Genomic DNA, 16,657 nt, shown 5'->3' with positions numbered 1-16,657 from the left:
CCCCCCCCCACACACACACAAAAGTTCTCTTGTTTACGGCTTCATCCAATGTAATTTCATGGCCACAAAACCCCCAAAAAGAATTCTGGATGAGGAAATATGTCTAATATAGACATTTACTGCCATTTCTTACCACATTTTTGTCATGCCTGAAGTATTGGAAATACCCCAAAATCAAGCTACGTAAGGAGTGATTTTTGGTACCACCAGTAAATAGTTAGACCCAACCTGACATGAAACAATCGTCGTGGTCTTTAACAATCAAACAAGCAACTATTAGCGACATCGCATTTGTTTACCTCACAGATATTAGTATGCTATGGGATGGGATTAACTTACTACATTACAAAATTACCAGAAAATTGACTTTAACAATCAAATAAGTTTTACTGGCCCCAGATCGCCTTGGGGAGATATATTAAAGTACAGTTTAATACATACGACGAAGATTTTTTAATATAACTGACTTGTTCCCCCATTTAAACAGATTGATTGAATGATTTGACTGTTGTGTTATTGGATAAGTTTCTGGAGAGTACCAAAAAGCGATACGTCAGGGATTTACCACCCAGTGTTGGCTGTGTGTGTTTACGTTAGAGGGTGTTTTTAGCAATAGACAATAGTTTTTTATATCCTATCTTCAATTCTGCAGATGTCCAGTTATTGTTGGACAACATGTTTATACATTGACTATGATTTTTGTTTAGCCATAATGACTTCGTTTTAATCCATGTCCTCTCAAAATTTGGTGGCCTTACACGTAGATTAGGAGTTCCATGGGATTGCTGGAATATTATTGGGATGCTGCATGGCTTTGATTGTTGCTATGAAGTTCACACGTTTGTTTACCGTTAAATCTTCAGTGAGTGTTAGGATCCCTGTGCGTTGCTCAGACTGCCTCTAGTTATCATGTTATGAAAATAGTCCACTTTCCTCCATTCTTTCTATGACTTGCAGTTTATCAAATATCATGTAATTTGATTTGAATGCTTTTTATGAGGTTTATATGTTGTATTTTTTCTACTCTGTGTAGGAATTTGAATTTTTCTGCTGGTCCAAAAATGTTACGTCTTTACCATTGTTTAAATAGATTCTATGCATGCTACTGAGAACACACAGTGGCTATGTACGTAATGATGAGGTAAAAAAGAACTAGAGGTAATAAAATGCATTTGTTACTCACCTTTTATGAGGAAAATCTTCAACCTTTCACACTGACGTTGGGTGTTCAGTAACGGGTGTACGTGTGACGCAGGAGAAAATGGGGAACGTAACGTAACACTGGCGTCTTTGTCTGTTTTTCTATGGGGGTAAGGCGTAACGTTGCACCATGCTAGCCTCCTTCGCAGACTATTAGGGTGCGGTATTTATTTTTTGGTGAGCGACGGGAGTTAAGCCGCGGAGGGACGATTTTGCCGTCGAGGAAGTTTTGCCGGGAGCGACAAAACTCCCTCGGCGGCAAAATCGTCCCTTCGCGGCTTAACTCCCGTCGCTCACCGAAAAAATAATAATAATAAAAACACTGCATCCTACAAGTCTGCGAAGGAGGCTAGCACCATGCAGTTTACTCAAGAACAAAAGGCTCGGCCACACCTGGAGGTCTACCTGCCATACTGTCCCCAAAATATCTTCCTGTTTACGACTTCTTACGGGCTACGAGAGTCTTCCATAAATGTTTGAGACAGGCTAATCAGTTCTGTAGAGACTTGCAGAAGTTTAGTTTCATGAACGCGAAAGAAAGGGGATTGTTATATTACACATTACTGCCATTATTTAAACAGATGGTATGGTCTGACTGTTATGTAATTGGATAAGGTTATGTGCGTATACAGACGGGTACAAGCATAAGGTCATAGGTCGGTACATTTGCCATACATGCTTCGCTGGGCTGTTTGTGCTCATGTAATGCAATGTTCTGATCGGTGGCAACCGTTCTCATTTGCAGAAAATAATTATGTTCAAACTAATTGCAAAGAAAACAAATTTTCTGCGTATGATCTACGGAGCATTGGTATCTTTTTTACTGTAAGTTTAAACATTGAAGATGCCTAGTTCTAAATTACAGGTACTGCACAGGTGCGTAGTACTGTGTACATAGTTTGTAATGTATGATTTGGTTCCATTTAAGATATTCTGAACCTCATATCTTATCATTTTGCTGATCGTAAGGTACTGTGTGTATGTAACCCAGTTTGAGATGAGTCTTCATCCGTTTTTGAAAAAAAGATTCTGGGCGTATGGAGAAAGACAGTACGCTTAGCTAGGCAACAAATCACAAAGGATACAAGTTGTGACTTGTGTCATTTTCGACCTGTTTTATTTCCCGCTTATTTCGCAAATTTGGTATTTATCCAACAATACAAAAAGATTTACCTATATGTAATATAGTTATTTACATCGCCAACGGCAACCATTAGCTTTCTGCTTTGCTCGTGTTGTAAAAATAATTCGGAAGACCATGATTGATGGTCAGCGCTAAAATACAAAATATTTCTAAAACAGTCTTAAAACGTAATATCCGTGCATTGATGTGTTCAAAAGCTAAGGACTATCACAGAGTAGATTCCGTTACCACCAAGTACGGCAGATAACTAGAGCTATATGTAAAATAAAGTGACACATTTTTCGATATGACGTAGTCAGTGCCGCCACGTACCTTTGAGTTACACTAAAGACTGATGATATCGGCTTTGCATTACAGATTCAAACACTCCCTCAAGCTTAGACTACCAAACACATCTGTTTTCTATGTACCATTTCTCTGCGTCGTTAGCGCAAACAAAAACCGCACAAAATGTCTTCCATCTGCCATGTTACAGGGAAAGGGATATGACCAGCGTAAGCATCGTAGTTACTGCAAAGCTATTCTCTCTCTATGCAATATTTCTCTTCGTCAGTAGCACAAACAAAACTGTGTAAAATGCAATCTTAAAACTGCCATCATACAGCGAAAGGATACGATTAGCCTAAGCATTGTAGCTAGTGACACTATTCATTGTCTATGTACCATTTATCTACATGATCTGTAGCGCAGACGGAGCCCTGAAATATGTGCTCGTTCCCTTATCAGTAGCACAAAAGGAGCCGTATATATCTTATAGACAAAGCCCATAGAGGATTCACGTTGTAATAGGTATTGTGGCTATGGCTGTAAAGCCACTATTCATTCTCTATGTACCATTTATCTACATGATCTGTAGCGCAGACGGAGCCTTGGAAGATGTGCTCGTTCCCGCCGTCGTACAGCCATTTGTCGAACTCGGGCAGGGGCAGAGAAACCATGTTCTCCACCTCGGTAAAGTCGACGTTCCTCCCGTAGAACCCAACCCCGAACGGCCGCAGGCCCGAGCTCTCGTCCCCGGGGTAGCACACGGCCTTCCAGAAGTAATCCGGGAAGGCCACCCGGCCCTTCAGCCACTCGTGCCCAGGGCCCGTCTTGGTGCCCGTGATGACGTACAGCGTCTTGTGATCAGAGCCGGCAGCGTCGGCGTTTCGGTAGACTTCCTCCGCCTTGTACCGAACCTTCTCCTCAAAACTCTCCCACACGTGCCGGTTAAAACTCGGATCCTGGCCAGAGAAGGGGGAAATGCAAGATAGAAACGGGAAAATGCAATATAACATTTAACTAAATAGAACTGAAATACTAGGTAAAAGAGAAAGGCAAAAAGAAGAAATCTATCAATAATTAGAGACAGGCCGTACAATCCCATAAATGGGTGGATCTGTTGGCATTCACAATTACCTCAGTTGCAGCTTGACATTTTCATCTGTATACACTGTTAATAGTCACCATATGTGTACAAGCTATCACAGGAGTTTTCATGTAAAAGTACCACGGTACTGTACGCTGATTCAGTCACACAAAAGCTATAACTCCAATACGAGCATTTTGTGTCTTAAGATCGAAGTTCTACATTAATGTTATGGTCAAAGGAAGCCAATTTCCATCCTAACCTCTGGCAATGCGTTAACATTGTATGCCTTCGATTTTATCGTAAGATTTACCCAGCCTAATGTCTGTCAATGTGTCCATTTAGTAATACATTTCGCGTGTTTTTTGCATTGACGTCAGATTGTCTAATACCGACTAACCTATATCTGTAGTACATACAACATGTTTTACCTACCTGTGGTGCGACGTTGATGAAGCTGAAGGTTGCTTCTCGCGACGCCTCGTCCCGGTTATTGATGGCGTTGGGGTTGAGATGTCCCCTGTCCGCGTAACCCCCACACCCGTCATAGTCATCATCAAGGCCCTGGCAGTCACCGCACTCCTGTCGGGTATTAATGAACAACAGGTTATTTCATCGGTGAAGAGATTCATTTGTCACGTATAGATACAGTTTCTAGTGAATTCTTTCATCAGTGACAACTTGGAAGGATAAGGATACTAACCTCCAAATTTTCGATGGCTATCAGTCCATCTTGTTCACGGAGTGGGGTAATCTCGCGAGAGCGCAAGACAGACCAATGCAGGTCTCGGGCCTAGTCTTAATGCTCATAAATCCACGTGAATAAAAATTATATTAACCTGCAGGTACATGTCTGACGGGAGGCGACACGAGCGGGAGGACACCTTCGTCACGCCCCACCACCACGTCTCCGGGAGGTCGCACTCTTTACTGATGTGGTCGTGGAACGTGGAAGAGCAGAGACCTGTGGACACACACAAAATGGCGACGTTAAAATACCTGACCATACAAAAATGGTGACGTTACGAGACACAGAAAATGGTCACGTCACAACAAGACAGACTTCGCCCTCCTCCACATCAATCAAACAAACGAAGTGGGGTTGTGTGGCGTAGCGGCAGCGTGCTCGACTCGGAACCTAGATGGGTTCGAGTTCAGACATGCCACCGGTCTTGTGCCCTTGGGAAAGGCACTCTACACGACTCAAGTAAAAATGAGTATTGCGCTGTCCTGTATTTGTCCTTTGCGTTGGTGGTGGCATAAAATAAGTTGATATAACTTGAGTGTGCCGTCACCGCCTCTAGTCATGAAATGTTGGAATAAAAAAAAACAAGTCATCGATTTTATCTCCGTCTGTTCAGCCTTCTCCTGACCACATACCTTAAACACATGACTTCAGACTTCTAGCGCGGTTCAAATTTGGGAGTGAAAGTCAAACCGGTCGCGATTACAACGTCCAAAACGCTTCCTTAGCAAAAATAGGATACATACAACAAGACGTCTAAAACATAAGGCACATTTTTAAATCACTCTAATGAGAAATGCCTCAGACCCTACCTACTTTTACTCAGTGCGTTTAGCTGCACCCATTGAATTATGACACAAGACAAGACCCCATAGCCTACCTAGCTGGACCCTGTTCCACAGCGACCCGTCGTCATCACGCGGGTCCTCCAGACCGTGTGGGGCCCTGATGATGGCGTCGGCCGTGTATTCCGGAATCCGGAGTTCAGTGTTGAACCTGTAGTACATTTGTAGTTCCATTTAGTGTTGTTCTCTTATTTTAACTCATACCAATCATTATCTGTAACTTACATTACCTTACTTCATTGTCATTAATTTATACCGTACATTATTTGATCATCCTTATTGTATTATTTCCATTTTTTCTATTGTATTATTTCCATTTATTTATTATATTTAATTTTGTATAGTTTAGAGGAGGAGGGCATTGTATAAGCATGCCATGCTTCTCCCCTCCTCCTGCACCTGTTTTATCCTTGTTTTGTATTATTATTGTCTGTTTTGTTTATGTGCAAACTGATAAAATCAATCAATCAAACCTGGTGGCGAACAGGACTTCCGTATACCGGCTATCCTGCGTCTGGCAGATCGGGCAGGAGGCGGCGGCATTCGTAGCGCTACGTGGAAAGAAAATATATTTGCCTGTCGTTACAGAAGGAAAACGTACCAGATAACTTGTGTCGCCACGTCTCCTACCCTGAACGGAGACGGAGGGCGACACAAGTTATCTGGCACGTATGACCCGCTAGTACTACGGTCACGTGTCTCTGACGTCCCGTTCCAAGAGTAGACGGGTCAATTCCGTGACCAAGGTTGATGGAGTCAGCCTAAAATATTGGCTATAATAAGTCCCTAATTCGTCCCACTGTTGGAAAGAAAGCTTATTGTTTTGCTTCGTTTCTTCTTGTTCCGTTTTAAACACATAACTTATAAAGGTAAATTACCTATAGCAAACGGCTGTCGCGTAATTGACGCTGTAGCAGGCAGCCTATGATGTTGGGTTACATTATGTAGCAAGTGGCAGGACAGAGTTGGAGGAGCTGGTGTCTCTGTGTGTGTGTGTGTGCGTGTGCGTCTGTGTGCGTCTGTGTGTGTGTGTGCGTGTGTGGTGTGTGTGTGTGTGTGTATGTGTGTGTGTGTGCGTGTGCGTCTGTGTGTGTGTGTGTGCGTGTGTGTGCGTGCGTATGCGTGCGTGTGTCCGTGGTTGAGTTAAAGAACTAAGTTACGTCCTAGTGCTACTAACTACCTGTAGCTGCTTGGTGGCCACGGCGTCCCGACGAAGAAGTTGGTGCATTCCTGCCAGGATAAGTAGTTATTAGTGCAGCGCTGCATGCACTGTTCCACTGGGGCTTCATCGGTTACTGTGGGGGAACACAGGTTTGGAATTAGTGGCACAGTTTGCCTCTATATATAGATAGGATTCTCAGTCCTCTGGTCTATAGGGAAAATAGTCTAAGGGACCATCAAAAAAGTGGCCACAATGGCCAGCTGAAGGTTGGACAGTAGTAGAGGTAGTCACTAGTACAGGTTTGACTGTATATCAATGGCCAGATGGTCATTATATAGAGGTGGTCACTACTGCAGGTTTGACTGTATATCAATGGCCAGGAGGTAATTATATAGAGGTGGTCACTACCACAGGTTTGACTGTATATCAATGGCCAGGTGGTCCTTATGTAGAGGTGGTCACTGGTACAGGTTTTTATCAATAGTTAAGTGGTTCTTACATAGAGTCGATCACTAGTACATGCTTAAATTACTTCATTGTCTGATAAATTAGATTCGATCCTTGTCAGCAAAAAATGGCATGTATGAGATGCTATGTAAAACTTTGCTGAAAACCACTTACCTTTAAGCATGTCGCATTTCTCCCCTGCCCTGACTTCCGCCGGTACGTCGCCAGCAAAAGGAATTACCTTCTCCGCGCCTTGTGACATCGATGGAGGAGGCACGTCACCCTGTGGTCTGACGGGGGGCGCTACAGGCTTTGTGGGTCTGAGGGTGCAGAGGAAGTGATAAATCTGTTACATCTTACAGACTGCTTATAGAGAACTTTATAGAGAACTTTATTGCGCACATGGTACAATGTATGGCAAACTACATAAAGAGAGTAACAATAATAAAGTAAGTGTGTTGAATAAGACGTAATGTCGAATAAAACCTAGCATATCTATATCATAATTATTCAAATAATAAGGGATAGCACAAGTCTTTGATAAAGTGTTACAATCGAGTGGGCTAATCACAAGTTTCGGTATTTTTTCTAATAGCAAAGCATTCCCTTATATATGTACCTATTTTTGCGTTGTTATATTTGTGATACATTTTTTTTACATTCCGTCAATATTTTCATCGGATTGATAAATCATTTCCCGTCGACGCCTCATCTCTTTTCAGCAGCTGTTGTATCTAACCACGTTTTACCACGATAAAAGGCAGATGGTCTTTAGAAGCAGAAACTTGTACTTGTGGGAACCTGGCCATTGTTGCTACTTATAATATGATATGTGGCCTTATATCCATTTTCCCATTGATACGAGAATTAATGTTGTTACCACCATCTTCATGTCCTTCAAGGGTCAGTATAGACACTACTATCTGTATCTGTATAGCCGGTATAACCGCCCTTCGGCGTAACACACCAGCTTCTGTATCTGTATAGCCGGTATAACCGCCTTTAGGCGTAACACACCAGCTTCTGTATCTGTATAGCCGGTATAACCGCCCTTCGGCGTAACACACCAGCTTCTGTATCGGTATAGCCGGTATAACCGCCCTTCAGCGCTATCACACCAGCTTCTGTATCTGTCTAGCCGGTATAACCGCCTTTCGGCGTAACACACCAGCTTCTGTATCTGTATATCCGGTATAACCGCCCTTCGGCGTAACACACCAGCTTCTGTATCTGTATAGCCGGTATAACCGCCTTTAGGCGTAACACACCAGCTTCTGTATCTGTATAGCCGGTATAACCGCCCTTCGGCGTAACACACCAGCTTCTGTATCTGTATAGCCGGTATAACCGCCCTTCGGGGTAACACACCAGCTTCTGTATCGGTATAGCCGGTATAACCGCCCTTCAGCGTAACATACAAGCTTCGCAGGCACGCGGGGCGGCAGCTGGCTACATTACACTGAACGACTTGTTACACCTAACTCTTGAACTATAGCCTTTTAAATACTTCAATATTTCAATACATCTCGTCAGTGTTACTTACTTCTGACACGCCTCCCTGTCCGGATCGGGGCACCTGACCGCGAGCTCATCATGCCGGCATTCCGGAGTGACCTTCTCCACGAACGCGTCGAATCCGTCTCCGTTCTCGTCGGTCCATCCGGACACGTTTCCCGCGCACGCCGACCCCGGGAACAGCTGACTCTCCGGGTCGAAGCTCCCCCGGTACAGCCACTCTTGGAACTCCGGCAGGTCCAGCGTCTTCATCACCCGCGTGCAGTTCCTGTTGGCGCCGTAGAACCCGAACGCGAACGCCGCGACGCCCTTCGCCTCGTCCCCGGGGTAGCACACGGCCTTCCAGTAGAAGTCCGGGATGGCTGCCCTCCCCTTCAGCCACTTGTGGCCGCGCCCAAGTCTGGTTCCGGTGATGACGTAGATGCTCCTGACGTCAGATCCGGCCTGTTTGGCCTGGGTGAAGACTCTCTCGGCGAGCAGTCCGACCGCGCACTCGTACGGCTGCCATATGCACTGGTTAAAGTCGGCCGCCTGGTCAGGAAAAAAACGGCAATGGCAAACAATAGCAAACAATACATGCTGTTTTTATGGTGACAATGGTTGCTATGGTTACCATGGTTGCCAAGGTTACAATGGTTGCTATGGTTACCATGGTTGCTATGGTTACCATGGTTGCCAAGGTTACAATGTTTGCTATGGTTACCATGGTTGCTATGGTTACCATGGTCACCATGGTTACAGGCACAACATCCTTACCTGTGGAGCTGCGTTGAGAAAACTGAAGGTCCCCTCCTGCACGTCCGGTGACTGGTCGTTGATGTGGTTGGGGTTGAGATGCCCCCTGTTGAAGTAGTATCCGCAGCTGCTGTAGTCCCCGGATAGAGACTGGCACTTCCCACAACCATCGTACCGCCACAGCATGTCCGTGACCTCCGAGGGCAGAGGACAGAGGTCGTCCTGTCCCGTGACGCCCCAGGTCCTGGTGTCCTTGTCACACGTGTCCTCAACGGCCTCGTGGAGCTGAGACGGGCACAGGCCTGGTTGTTTCAAACCATAAAGGAATGGTGTTTGAAATATATCTTCCAGTGAATTAAGATTGCTAGCTTGTGCAACAAGACCAGGTCATGGACTATCTAAAGACTAGAGAATATGTAAAGAATTAAAAAAATGGAACATGTGTCCTTTTTTTCTTTGGACATAGAAAATACCACTTGTGCTGAATCCCTTTGCCGTGACAAGTACCCAGCTCACTAACCGACCCATCCAGCTCACTGACCGACCCACCCAGCTCACTGACCGACCCACCCAGCTCACTGACAGACCCACCCGGCTAGCTAACCCACCCAGATCGCTAAACGACCCACCCAGTTCGCTAACGGTAACCCACCCAGTTCGCTAACGGTAACCCACCCAGGTCGCTAACGGTAACCCACCCAGGTCGCTAACGGTAACACCTCTGCTAACGGTAACCCACCCAGATGGCTAACCGGCTTACCCATCTGTACGCGGTACCAGAGGTCGGAGTCTGGCCGGTCGTATGTTTTGCCTGCCGGGTCGCGTGTGATGGCGGAGGCGGTGTACTCTGGGATCCGATAGCGCATGTTGTACACCGCTGCGTAGAGCGGCTCGCCCCGCCCGGCGGTGGTCTGGCACACCAGGCAGCTGTGGGGGGATCCTACGGCCGTGTAGCTGCTGGCGGGCCACGAGGTGCCAGCGAAGAACTGCGGGCAGTTACTGTTCTGGTACGAGCACAGGTCCGCACACTCCTGCTCCGGTGCTTCTGCTGTCACTGGGGAGGGGGAATTGGTTGATCGATGAGTTACAAACCAATCAATCCATCGATCAATATTTGTAAATAGTTTTTATGATTGCTGCTCTGGTAGGAGCACAGGTCCGAGCATTACTGCTCTGGGGCTTCTGCTGTCACTGGGGAAGAGATCGATATCAATCAATCAATCAATCAATCAATCGATCAGTATCTGTAAATAGTTCATATGATTGCTGCTCTGGTACGAGCACGGGTCCGCACACTCCTGCTCGGGAGTCTCCACTGTCACTGGGGAGGGGAAGTTGATCGACTGTTGAGTTACAAATTAATCAATCAATCAATCAATCAATATGTCAATTTATCAATCGATCAATCTATTATGAATATAAATTATGTTATACTGATTATAGTATTTCAGCTCATAAACTGATTAACTGGAATTAATATGGAATTTGCTAACGTACGTTGAGTAAGGTCGTTCCTTACCTTGGTGTTGCACGCAGTATTCGAGCTTTGACTTTTTCTGCCTGGAGGAAAAGGACGTAGATGTTACTACAATAGCGTAATTGCAATCCTTCGTGCCAAATAGAAAGCATGGCTATGCTAAGAGTACTGTAATTATGTTCCTACTAACTCTCTCACTTCTCTTCTTGTTGTGCTTGGTTTGTTGAAGCTTTCCCTACCGCTATACAAATATTTTCACAATGTCCCTACACTTACTTCCAAGGTTTCTTCTTCTCCTCCTTCGCTGCCTTATCTCCTGTCTCGGTCACGCCTGGTTGCTCCTTAGCCCGGTCTCGGCCCGTCTGCACCCCGGCCGGGCCCCGGCAGGGTACCGCGCCGCCCTCCGCCCTCCCCCGGGCCCGCGCCGTCCTGCCGGCCTGCTGCAGAGTCAGCCACAGTTCCGGGTGTGACACGCACAGCTGAGGAAAGGGGAGAAGTTCTTGTCTTAACGATTGAATATCTTGCAGTGTATACACACGTTTGGGATATGCTGCAGGACATCCATCGTAACCTATTATAGCTCCCGAGTCCTACATCCTCTCCACAAAGAGGACTCGGGAGCTATAATAGGTTTGGTAACCAGGCTACGTCCATCGTACCCAGAACTGTGCCTATCTATCTAGTTGTATGAGTGAATGCGTTAAGGTTAGGATCAGGTATGGTTTTGGATAGTCTTTGAGCTATAATCCAAGAACGACTAGATTTGCACCAGGCATTGTTATGGGTACGCATTGGCTATCCAGAACCGTATCTGAGCACGATTCTCGATATGAAGAAACAGCTCTAAATACAACATTATCTACACTTTTGTGGTAGGCAAAGTGGTACCAGCCTTTTTGGACAGTAAACTCTATGCAAGTAAATGGTAAGTAAATGGGCAAGGAAACAATATTGCACAACTCGTCATGGCCACGTGCAATAATTTCCTGCATTAACTACAGTATAAAAATAGCAACTTTTTTCCCTTATGAAAAACTACATAGTTCAGCAGTATCTCACCAGATCTGCCGCTCCTTCCGTCCGCAGTAGGTTCCCGGCACAGACCACGTGATTGCTGGTCACCTCGGGGTTTCCCACCATGGCGAACAGGGGCTGGGAGGGCGATGTCGGGACCTCTCCGTGGGCGCAGGCTCCGAGTTCTATCCGAAAACTTCCTTCCTGTTGCCAAAAAAGTTATCTTTGAAAGACTAGCAATAGCATTCAGGACTTTGATGACATAAGTTGGAAATAGATATTGTGAACTGTGAAGGGTTTACGGTTATGACATGCAGCTATATTAATAGTGAGTTCAGACCTTCAACAGCCTACTAGTAGATACATTTAATCGTATTTAGAGTTTTCCCTGTCTAGCTCTATGCCAAAATGGGATAGGATCAGGCATGGTTCTGGATCGTCTCTATTCTATCCAAGAACGTAGATTTGCCCCAGGCACGGTTCTGGATATACATGGACATCCTTCTGGATATCCAGAACCGTGTCTGACCTTGGTGCTGAACAAAGCATCTCATGAGCACTATTGTCTACCAGAGCTTTGGAGCAGGCTTACGGTATCTCTTCCGAACCTTTTCACCTTTGCAGCGGGCTACTTGACTTTACTACGGCGAACGAACTCACCTTATCTGAAGCTGTGGTGATTCCTATACACAATGGTTGCTTCGTTTGACGCATGCCGACCCTCGCCGGACCGCTTCCGATCTTTGCCGAACGACCGCCGAGTTTTGCCGAGGCACTGCCGACCCTGGCCGAAGCGCTGACCCCCGGAAGATACAAACTTCGGTAGCAGCTTGTGTAGAAGGAGCTTTGGATGGAGTGCAGACATTCCTGTAGAAGCAGATTGCGCGTACAATTAATAAGTTGTTCTTAATCACACAGTTACCAGTTGTTTACCAATTGAGGCCTTAACATAACTTACGTCTTTTCATAGTAAGCACCCTAGTTAGGAAGTATATATTAGCCAGATTTCAGATTTCGCGTGTTTTGTAGACTTTAGGAAGGCATTCGATTCTGCATGGAGAAAAATCCAAACGATTTGTTCCACAGAACACAGTAAAATAGGGTAAACCAGCCTGTACTGACCCAGTGTGTGTGCCTCAATGGGTCAGTACAGCCTGTTTTGCTCCTTTTACTGTGTTGAAGACATAGCCAGAATTCTCGTCTTTTCGCATGTTTTGTGGACTTTACTATGGCATTCGATTCTGCATGGATAAAAATTCCACGGAACACAGTAAAAAAGAGTAAACCAGGCTGTACTGACCCAGTGCGCCTCAAAACCTCCCTTGAGGTGAAACTGCTGACCCAGCAGTATGGACTCCTGACGATCATCTCTTCTCGGGTTGTGTGCCATCACCATGGCAACGGCTTGGGACACAGAATCCTCACCTGAAGAAGAAACGACAATATAATTTCTATTTCTGCATCCAGATTTTTGGGTAAACTGAAAATGAAAACATAGCCCACATGTACACTGCCAGAGGAAGGAAACCGGGACTCAAATTACCATTTGTTTGCACCACAAAGTCTTCCAGTAAAACAAGATATGATAAGATAAATTTGATATAAGTAACCTTCCTGACAATTTAGATTTCATGATACTTCGTAATGAGGGCAGCATTTTTAGCCCAGAATGTTTTTTCGTCGCAAGCTCGCATCGGTTTTTGGATGCCAAAAGGAAAAGGATGTTACCCATCTAATGAAATCAGTGGCGTTATTCCCTGTACCTTCACAGTCCTTCAAAGTAGCTAACTGCAGATTCCCTGTACCAATTCTTAATTATGCCTATACCTTTTATGGTTGCACACGTCATCACGCTATTTGCGTCATCCCCAAGTTGTCCGGTCATTGACCCCACGTAAGAAACCCAGATGCCGCTATAGGTGGTGTAGGCCAGAAAACCCTGGGGTGGGGAAGATTCGAAAAATGACATATATTTATTGACACATAAAAACGTAGACTGACTTTCGTAAGTTTTTGCTTATGAACTACATGTACCTCAAAATGATGTGTAAGGTTGTCACGTACCTGAGGCGTTAGCCTGTCGTTCCTCCGCGAGTCGCTAGGGTACACCAGCCTGCTGACGTCACGTGTGACGCTGTTGAGCTCGAGAGTCCGGATGACTGGATCCGACTGCCGGGGGATGGCGTCCATCTAGACATGGGGGGGGGGGGGAGTGCTGTTAGACATTGCTATTAGACATTACAAACCATTGGTATTGCATGGGGTAGGGTAGTCGGTTAGACATTACGAAGCATAGGCCCAATCACATGTCAGCTGTATTATCGCGATAAAACTTCGAAACCCGTCTTAGTGGCCTCTACCTAGCCTCCTGTGCAGGCCCCGCGGCGGTGGGGAAGAGTTTTTAACGCGTTATTTTAATATAGCTGGCCATCCTACATAGCCGCCGAGAGAAGGTTCCACTTCGCCTGGTAGAGGCTAGCCTCTACCAGGCTTAGGAAGGCGGTTGGAAAGAGTGCAAGTTGGTCAAATATAGACTCTTAGAGATAACTTGCCAGGGGAGTTGGTCCGCTCGAGAGCACATTTCGGGTGCGGCAAACTGTATTCTCTAGCGGACCAACTCCCCTGGCATGTTATCTCTCTATTTGGCCAATTTCTACTCTATCCGACCGCCTCCCGAAGCCTGGTAAAGATTACATTTATGGCAGTGAGTTCTATCAGAAACTGCAGCCATGGCTAAGAAAAACAAACAAACAAACAAACAAACATGCCGGTTGACTCACCCTGATGGGCGAGGGGCTTGTGTTGTCTACGTACATCCATCCCTGCCGCGCTACATCCGGGTACACCAGCCACCACGTGACCGGGCCGGCCGGGCCATGGCACGTCAGATCTGCTCAGCCAAAAGGGACATAGGGCCATGAAACGTCATATCTGCTCAGCCAATGGGGAAATAGGACCATGACATGTCAGATCTATTCAGCCAATAGGGAAATAGGACCATGACACGTCAGATCTGCTCAGCCAATAGGGAAATAAGACCATGATACGTCAGATCTGCTCAGCCAATAGGGAAATAGGACCATGATACGTCAGATCTGCTCAGCCAATAGGGGAATAGGACTTTTTTCCAGGATTAATAAAGGTTATTTAGTTATCAATGTTGCTTTGATAAAATACATAACAAGGGTCCAGAATTCAGCTTATGCCATACAACAGCATCGAAGCCCTTTCATCTTTAGGCCTCTTTAGGCTTCCTGTCGCCTTTGGCCTACTACTGCGGCCATGTGCATGTCAGGTCACGTGTTCAAGTAAGCTGGTCAATCTGGTCTGAAGAAGCGACCGGAAATTAGACATTCAAATTGTAAATTTGCTACAAATCCGCATTATCAAAAATATTTTGACAGGGTTCGATGTATTATAACTTGCCATATGTTTTCTAAAAAAACGTACGATATAAAAGCAAGATCTACACTAGTATTGATATTATGATACATCTTTCGTCAACCGCCCACCTTTGCTGTGACGTAATCCGAACGGGTAGAAGCTGGCAAGCAGCAGTGCAACAGCGCCGCCTAGCAGTCCTGCCGCGAACAGCTTCTGAGCCTCCATGTCAAACCCGTCCGGTTAGTTACACCATGCCCTGCGGGTGGGGGCAAAAATAGGTAACTTACTGTCACTCCGTAATGTCAGGATACAAAATAAGAACACTGCTTATCTAATTATGGTACGTTTTAATTACAGACTAGAGTGCCGAATGTCTAATTACAATAATCAAGGGAATGGTCAGAAATGTAGTGTCTAGTTGGTATAAGTAAGTCTTAACACTAACATCATGGCTTAAGACAATGTATGTTGTTGTAAACCACGTACTACTGCATAGAAAGGACTGTAAGGTGAACCTTCTGTCTTATGACTGTAAAAACCATTTACCGAAAGTAAATAGACACCGCAATTATCTCACGATTTACATACAATACAGCGTCATACGTTACCGAAATCTCGGTTATATATACGTACATATATTCATACATACATACATACATACATACATATATTCATACATACATTACATACATATATCCATACATACATGCATACATACATATATTCATACATACATACATGCATACATACACACATACATACATACATATATCCATACATACATACATATATTCATACATACATACATACATACATACATATATTCATACATACATACATACATACATGTAGAATTTTTATCGGTTTTGGTCCTTGACTCCCCTACGAATGAAATTTGAAAATCGTGGAATGCCCCTACCGTACAAAATTTACGAGCCCCGCTAAACGTTAAAACATCACAATGGCCATTGTTGTACTACATGTTCCACTACATGGTGGTGGAACCAGACTCACAAATTTATACAACATTGTGGCATGTTTACAGTCCTAAGCTCTGATAAAACACCAGTTTCTCACCTGTATGTGACTCGGGAATGGCGGTTTTTCTAACCCCACAGACGTGACAAAGAAGCCACGCTACAGACGCGCCACGCCCCCCTATAGCTAGGTGCGCCAGTCAAGCCCTCAGGCTAAACGAATAAAGCTGCACTTTTGTGCCCTTCACTTTATAATTGGGCCACGACGCACGTGCACGGTATAAAAGTGTGATTTGAAATATACCAAAACACACAAAAGATAACAACACAAAACGTTTGTATGATATTCTTTGTTTATGAAATTTCCATGGCGTTACAAATACGTGAAATAACTTCCCATAACTGCTATGGGACCGGTGAGGTTAGGCGAGGTGAAACGTCTGAGACCATAAATATATATATATAGGGACAAGGGATTGTTAATCCATTGTGTCTAGGACACGGCACACGGTATTGGAAGACGGAGTCTATTTAAGTGTTATCGAGAATTAAAGTATTACAAGGAAGCGAAGCCATTTCCGCTGGCCTTAACACGTGGCCATTCGACGCCACCCATACTTCATGTGCCTATTCTATTTTGTTCATTGTGTCAGCATTGGGGTGG

General features: G+C 45.0%; 1 protein-coding gene and 1 long non-coding RNA gene across 2 annotated transcripts in view; both read right to left on the bottom strand.

Annotated features, from left to right (window-relative positions):
* Window positions 1-2,305: 2,305 nt before the first annotated feature.
* The window catches only part of LOC109461959, a 19,594-nt gene continuing 5,242 nt past the window's right edge, over window positions 2,306-16,657 (bottom strand). Inside the window, exons 6-23 of the mRNA XM_019758438.1 lie at window positions 14,413-14,522; window positions 13,697-13,822; window positions 13,460-13,571; window positions 12,933-13,057; window positions 12,293-12,499; window positions 11,678-11,836; window positions 10,895-11,097; window positions 10,661-10,701; window positions 9,902-10,195; window positions 9,163-9,443; window positions 8,435-8,937; window positions 7,066-7,211; window positions 6,463-6,577; window positions 5,756-5,833; window positions 5,318-5,433; window positions 4,532-4,656; window positions 4,128-4,274; window positions 2,306-3,567 (exon numbers count right to left, since the gene is read on the bottom strand). Of these exons, the coding sequence (XP_019613997.1) occupies window positions 3,160-3,567; window positions 4,128-4,274; window positions 4,532-4,656; window positions 5,318-5,433; window positions 5,756-5,833; window positions 6,463-6,577; window positions 7,066-7,211; window positions 8,435-8,937; window positions 9,163-9,443; window positions 9,902-10,195; window positions 10,661-10,701; window positions 10,895-11,097; window positions 11,678-11,836; window positions 12,293-12,499; window positions 12,933-13,057; window positions 13,460-13,571; window positions 13,697-13,822; window positions 14,413-14,522 (3,296 nt within the window). The 3' untranslated portion in view covers window positions 2,306-3,159. The remainder of the gene's footprint in view (window positions 3,568-4,127; window positions 4,275-4,531; window positions 4,657-5,317; window positions 5,434-5,755; window positions 5,834-6,462; window positions 6,578-7,065; window positions 7,212-8,434; window positions 8,938-9,162; window positions 9,444-9,901; window positions 10,196-10,660; window positions 10,702-10,894; window positions 11,098-11,677; window positions 11,837-12,292; window positions 12,500-12,932; window positions 13,058-13,459; window positions 13,572-13,696; window positions 13,823-14,412; window positions 14,523-16,657) is intronic.
* LOC109462030 lies at window positions 14,429-16,152 on the bottom strand. The gene is made up of 3 exons (XR_002139734.1): window positions 16,094-16,152; window positions 15,145-15,272; window positions 14,429-14,522 (listed from the first exon to the last, which is right to left on the bottom strand). It is a non-coding gene; the product is annotated as an uncharacterized LOC109462030 (long non-coding RNA).

The sequence above is a fragment of the Branchiostoma belcheri genome, unplaced genomic scaffold (genome assembly GCF_001625305.1).
Source record: "Branchiostoma belcheri isolate BF01 breed outbred unplaced genomic scaffold, Haploidv18h27 scaffold98, whole genome shotgun sequence".
Lineage (NCBI taxonomy): Eukaryota > Metazoa > Chordata > Leptocardii > Amphioxiformes > Branchiostomatidae > Branchiostoma > Branchiostoma belcheri.
Note: the sequence above shows the minus strand (reverse complement) of the source record. Positions and strands in the feature narration are given on the sequence as shown.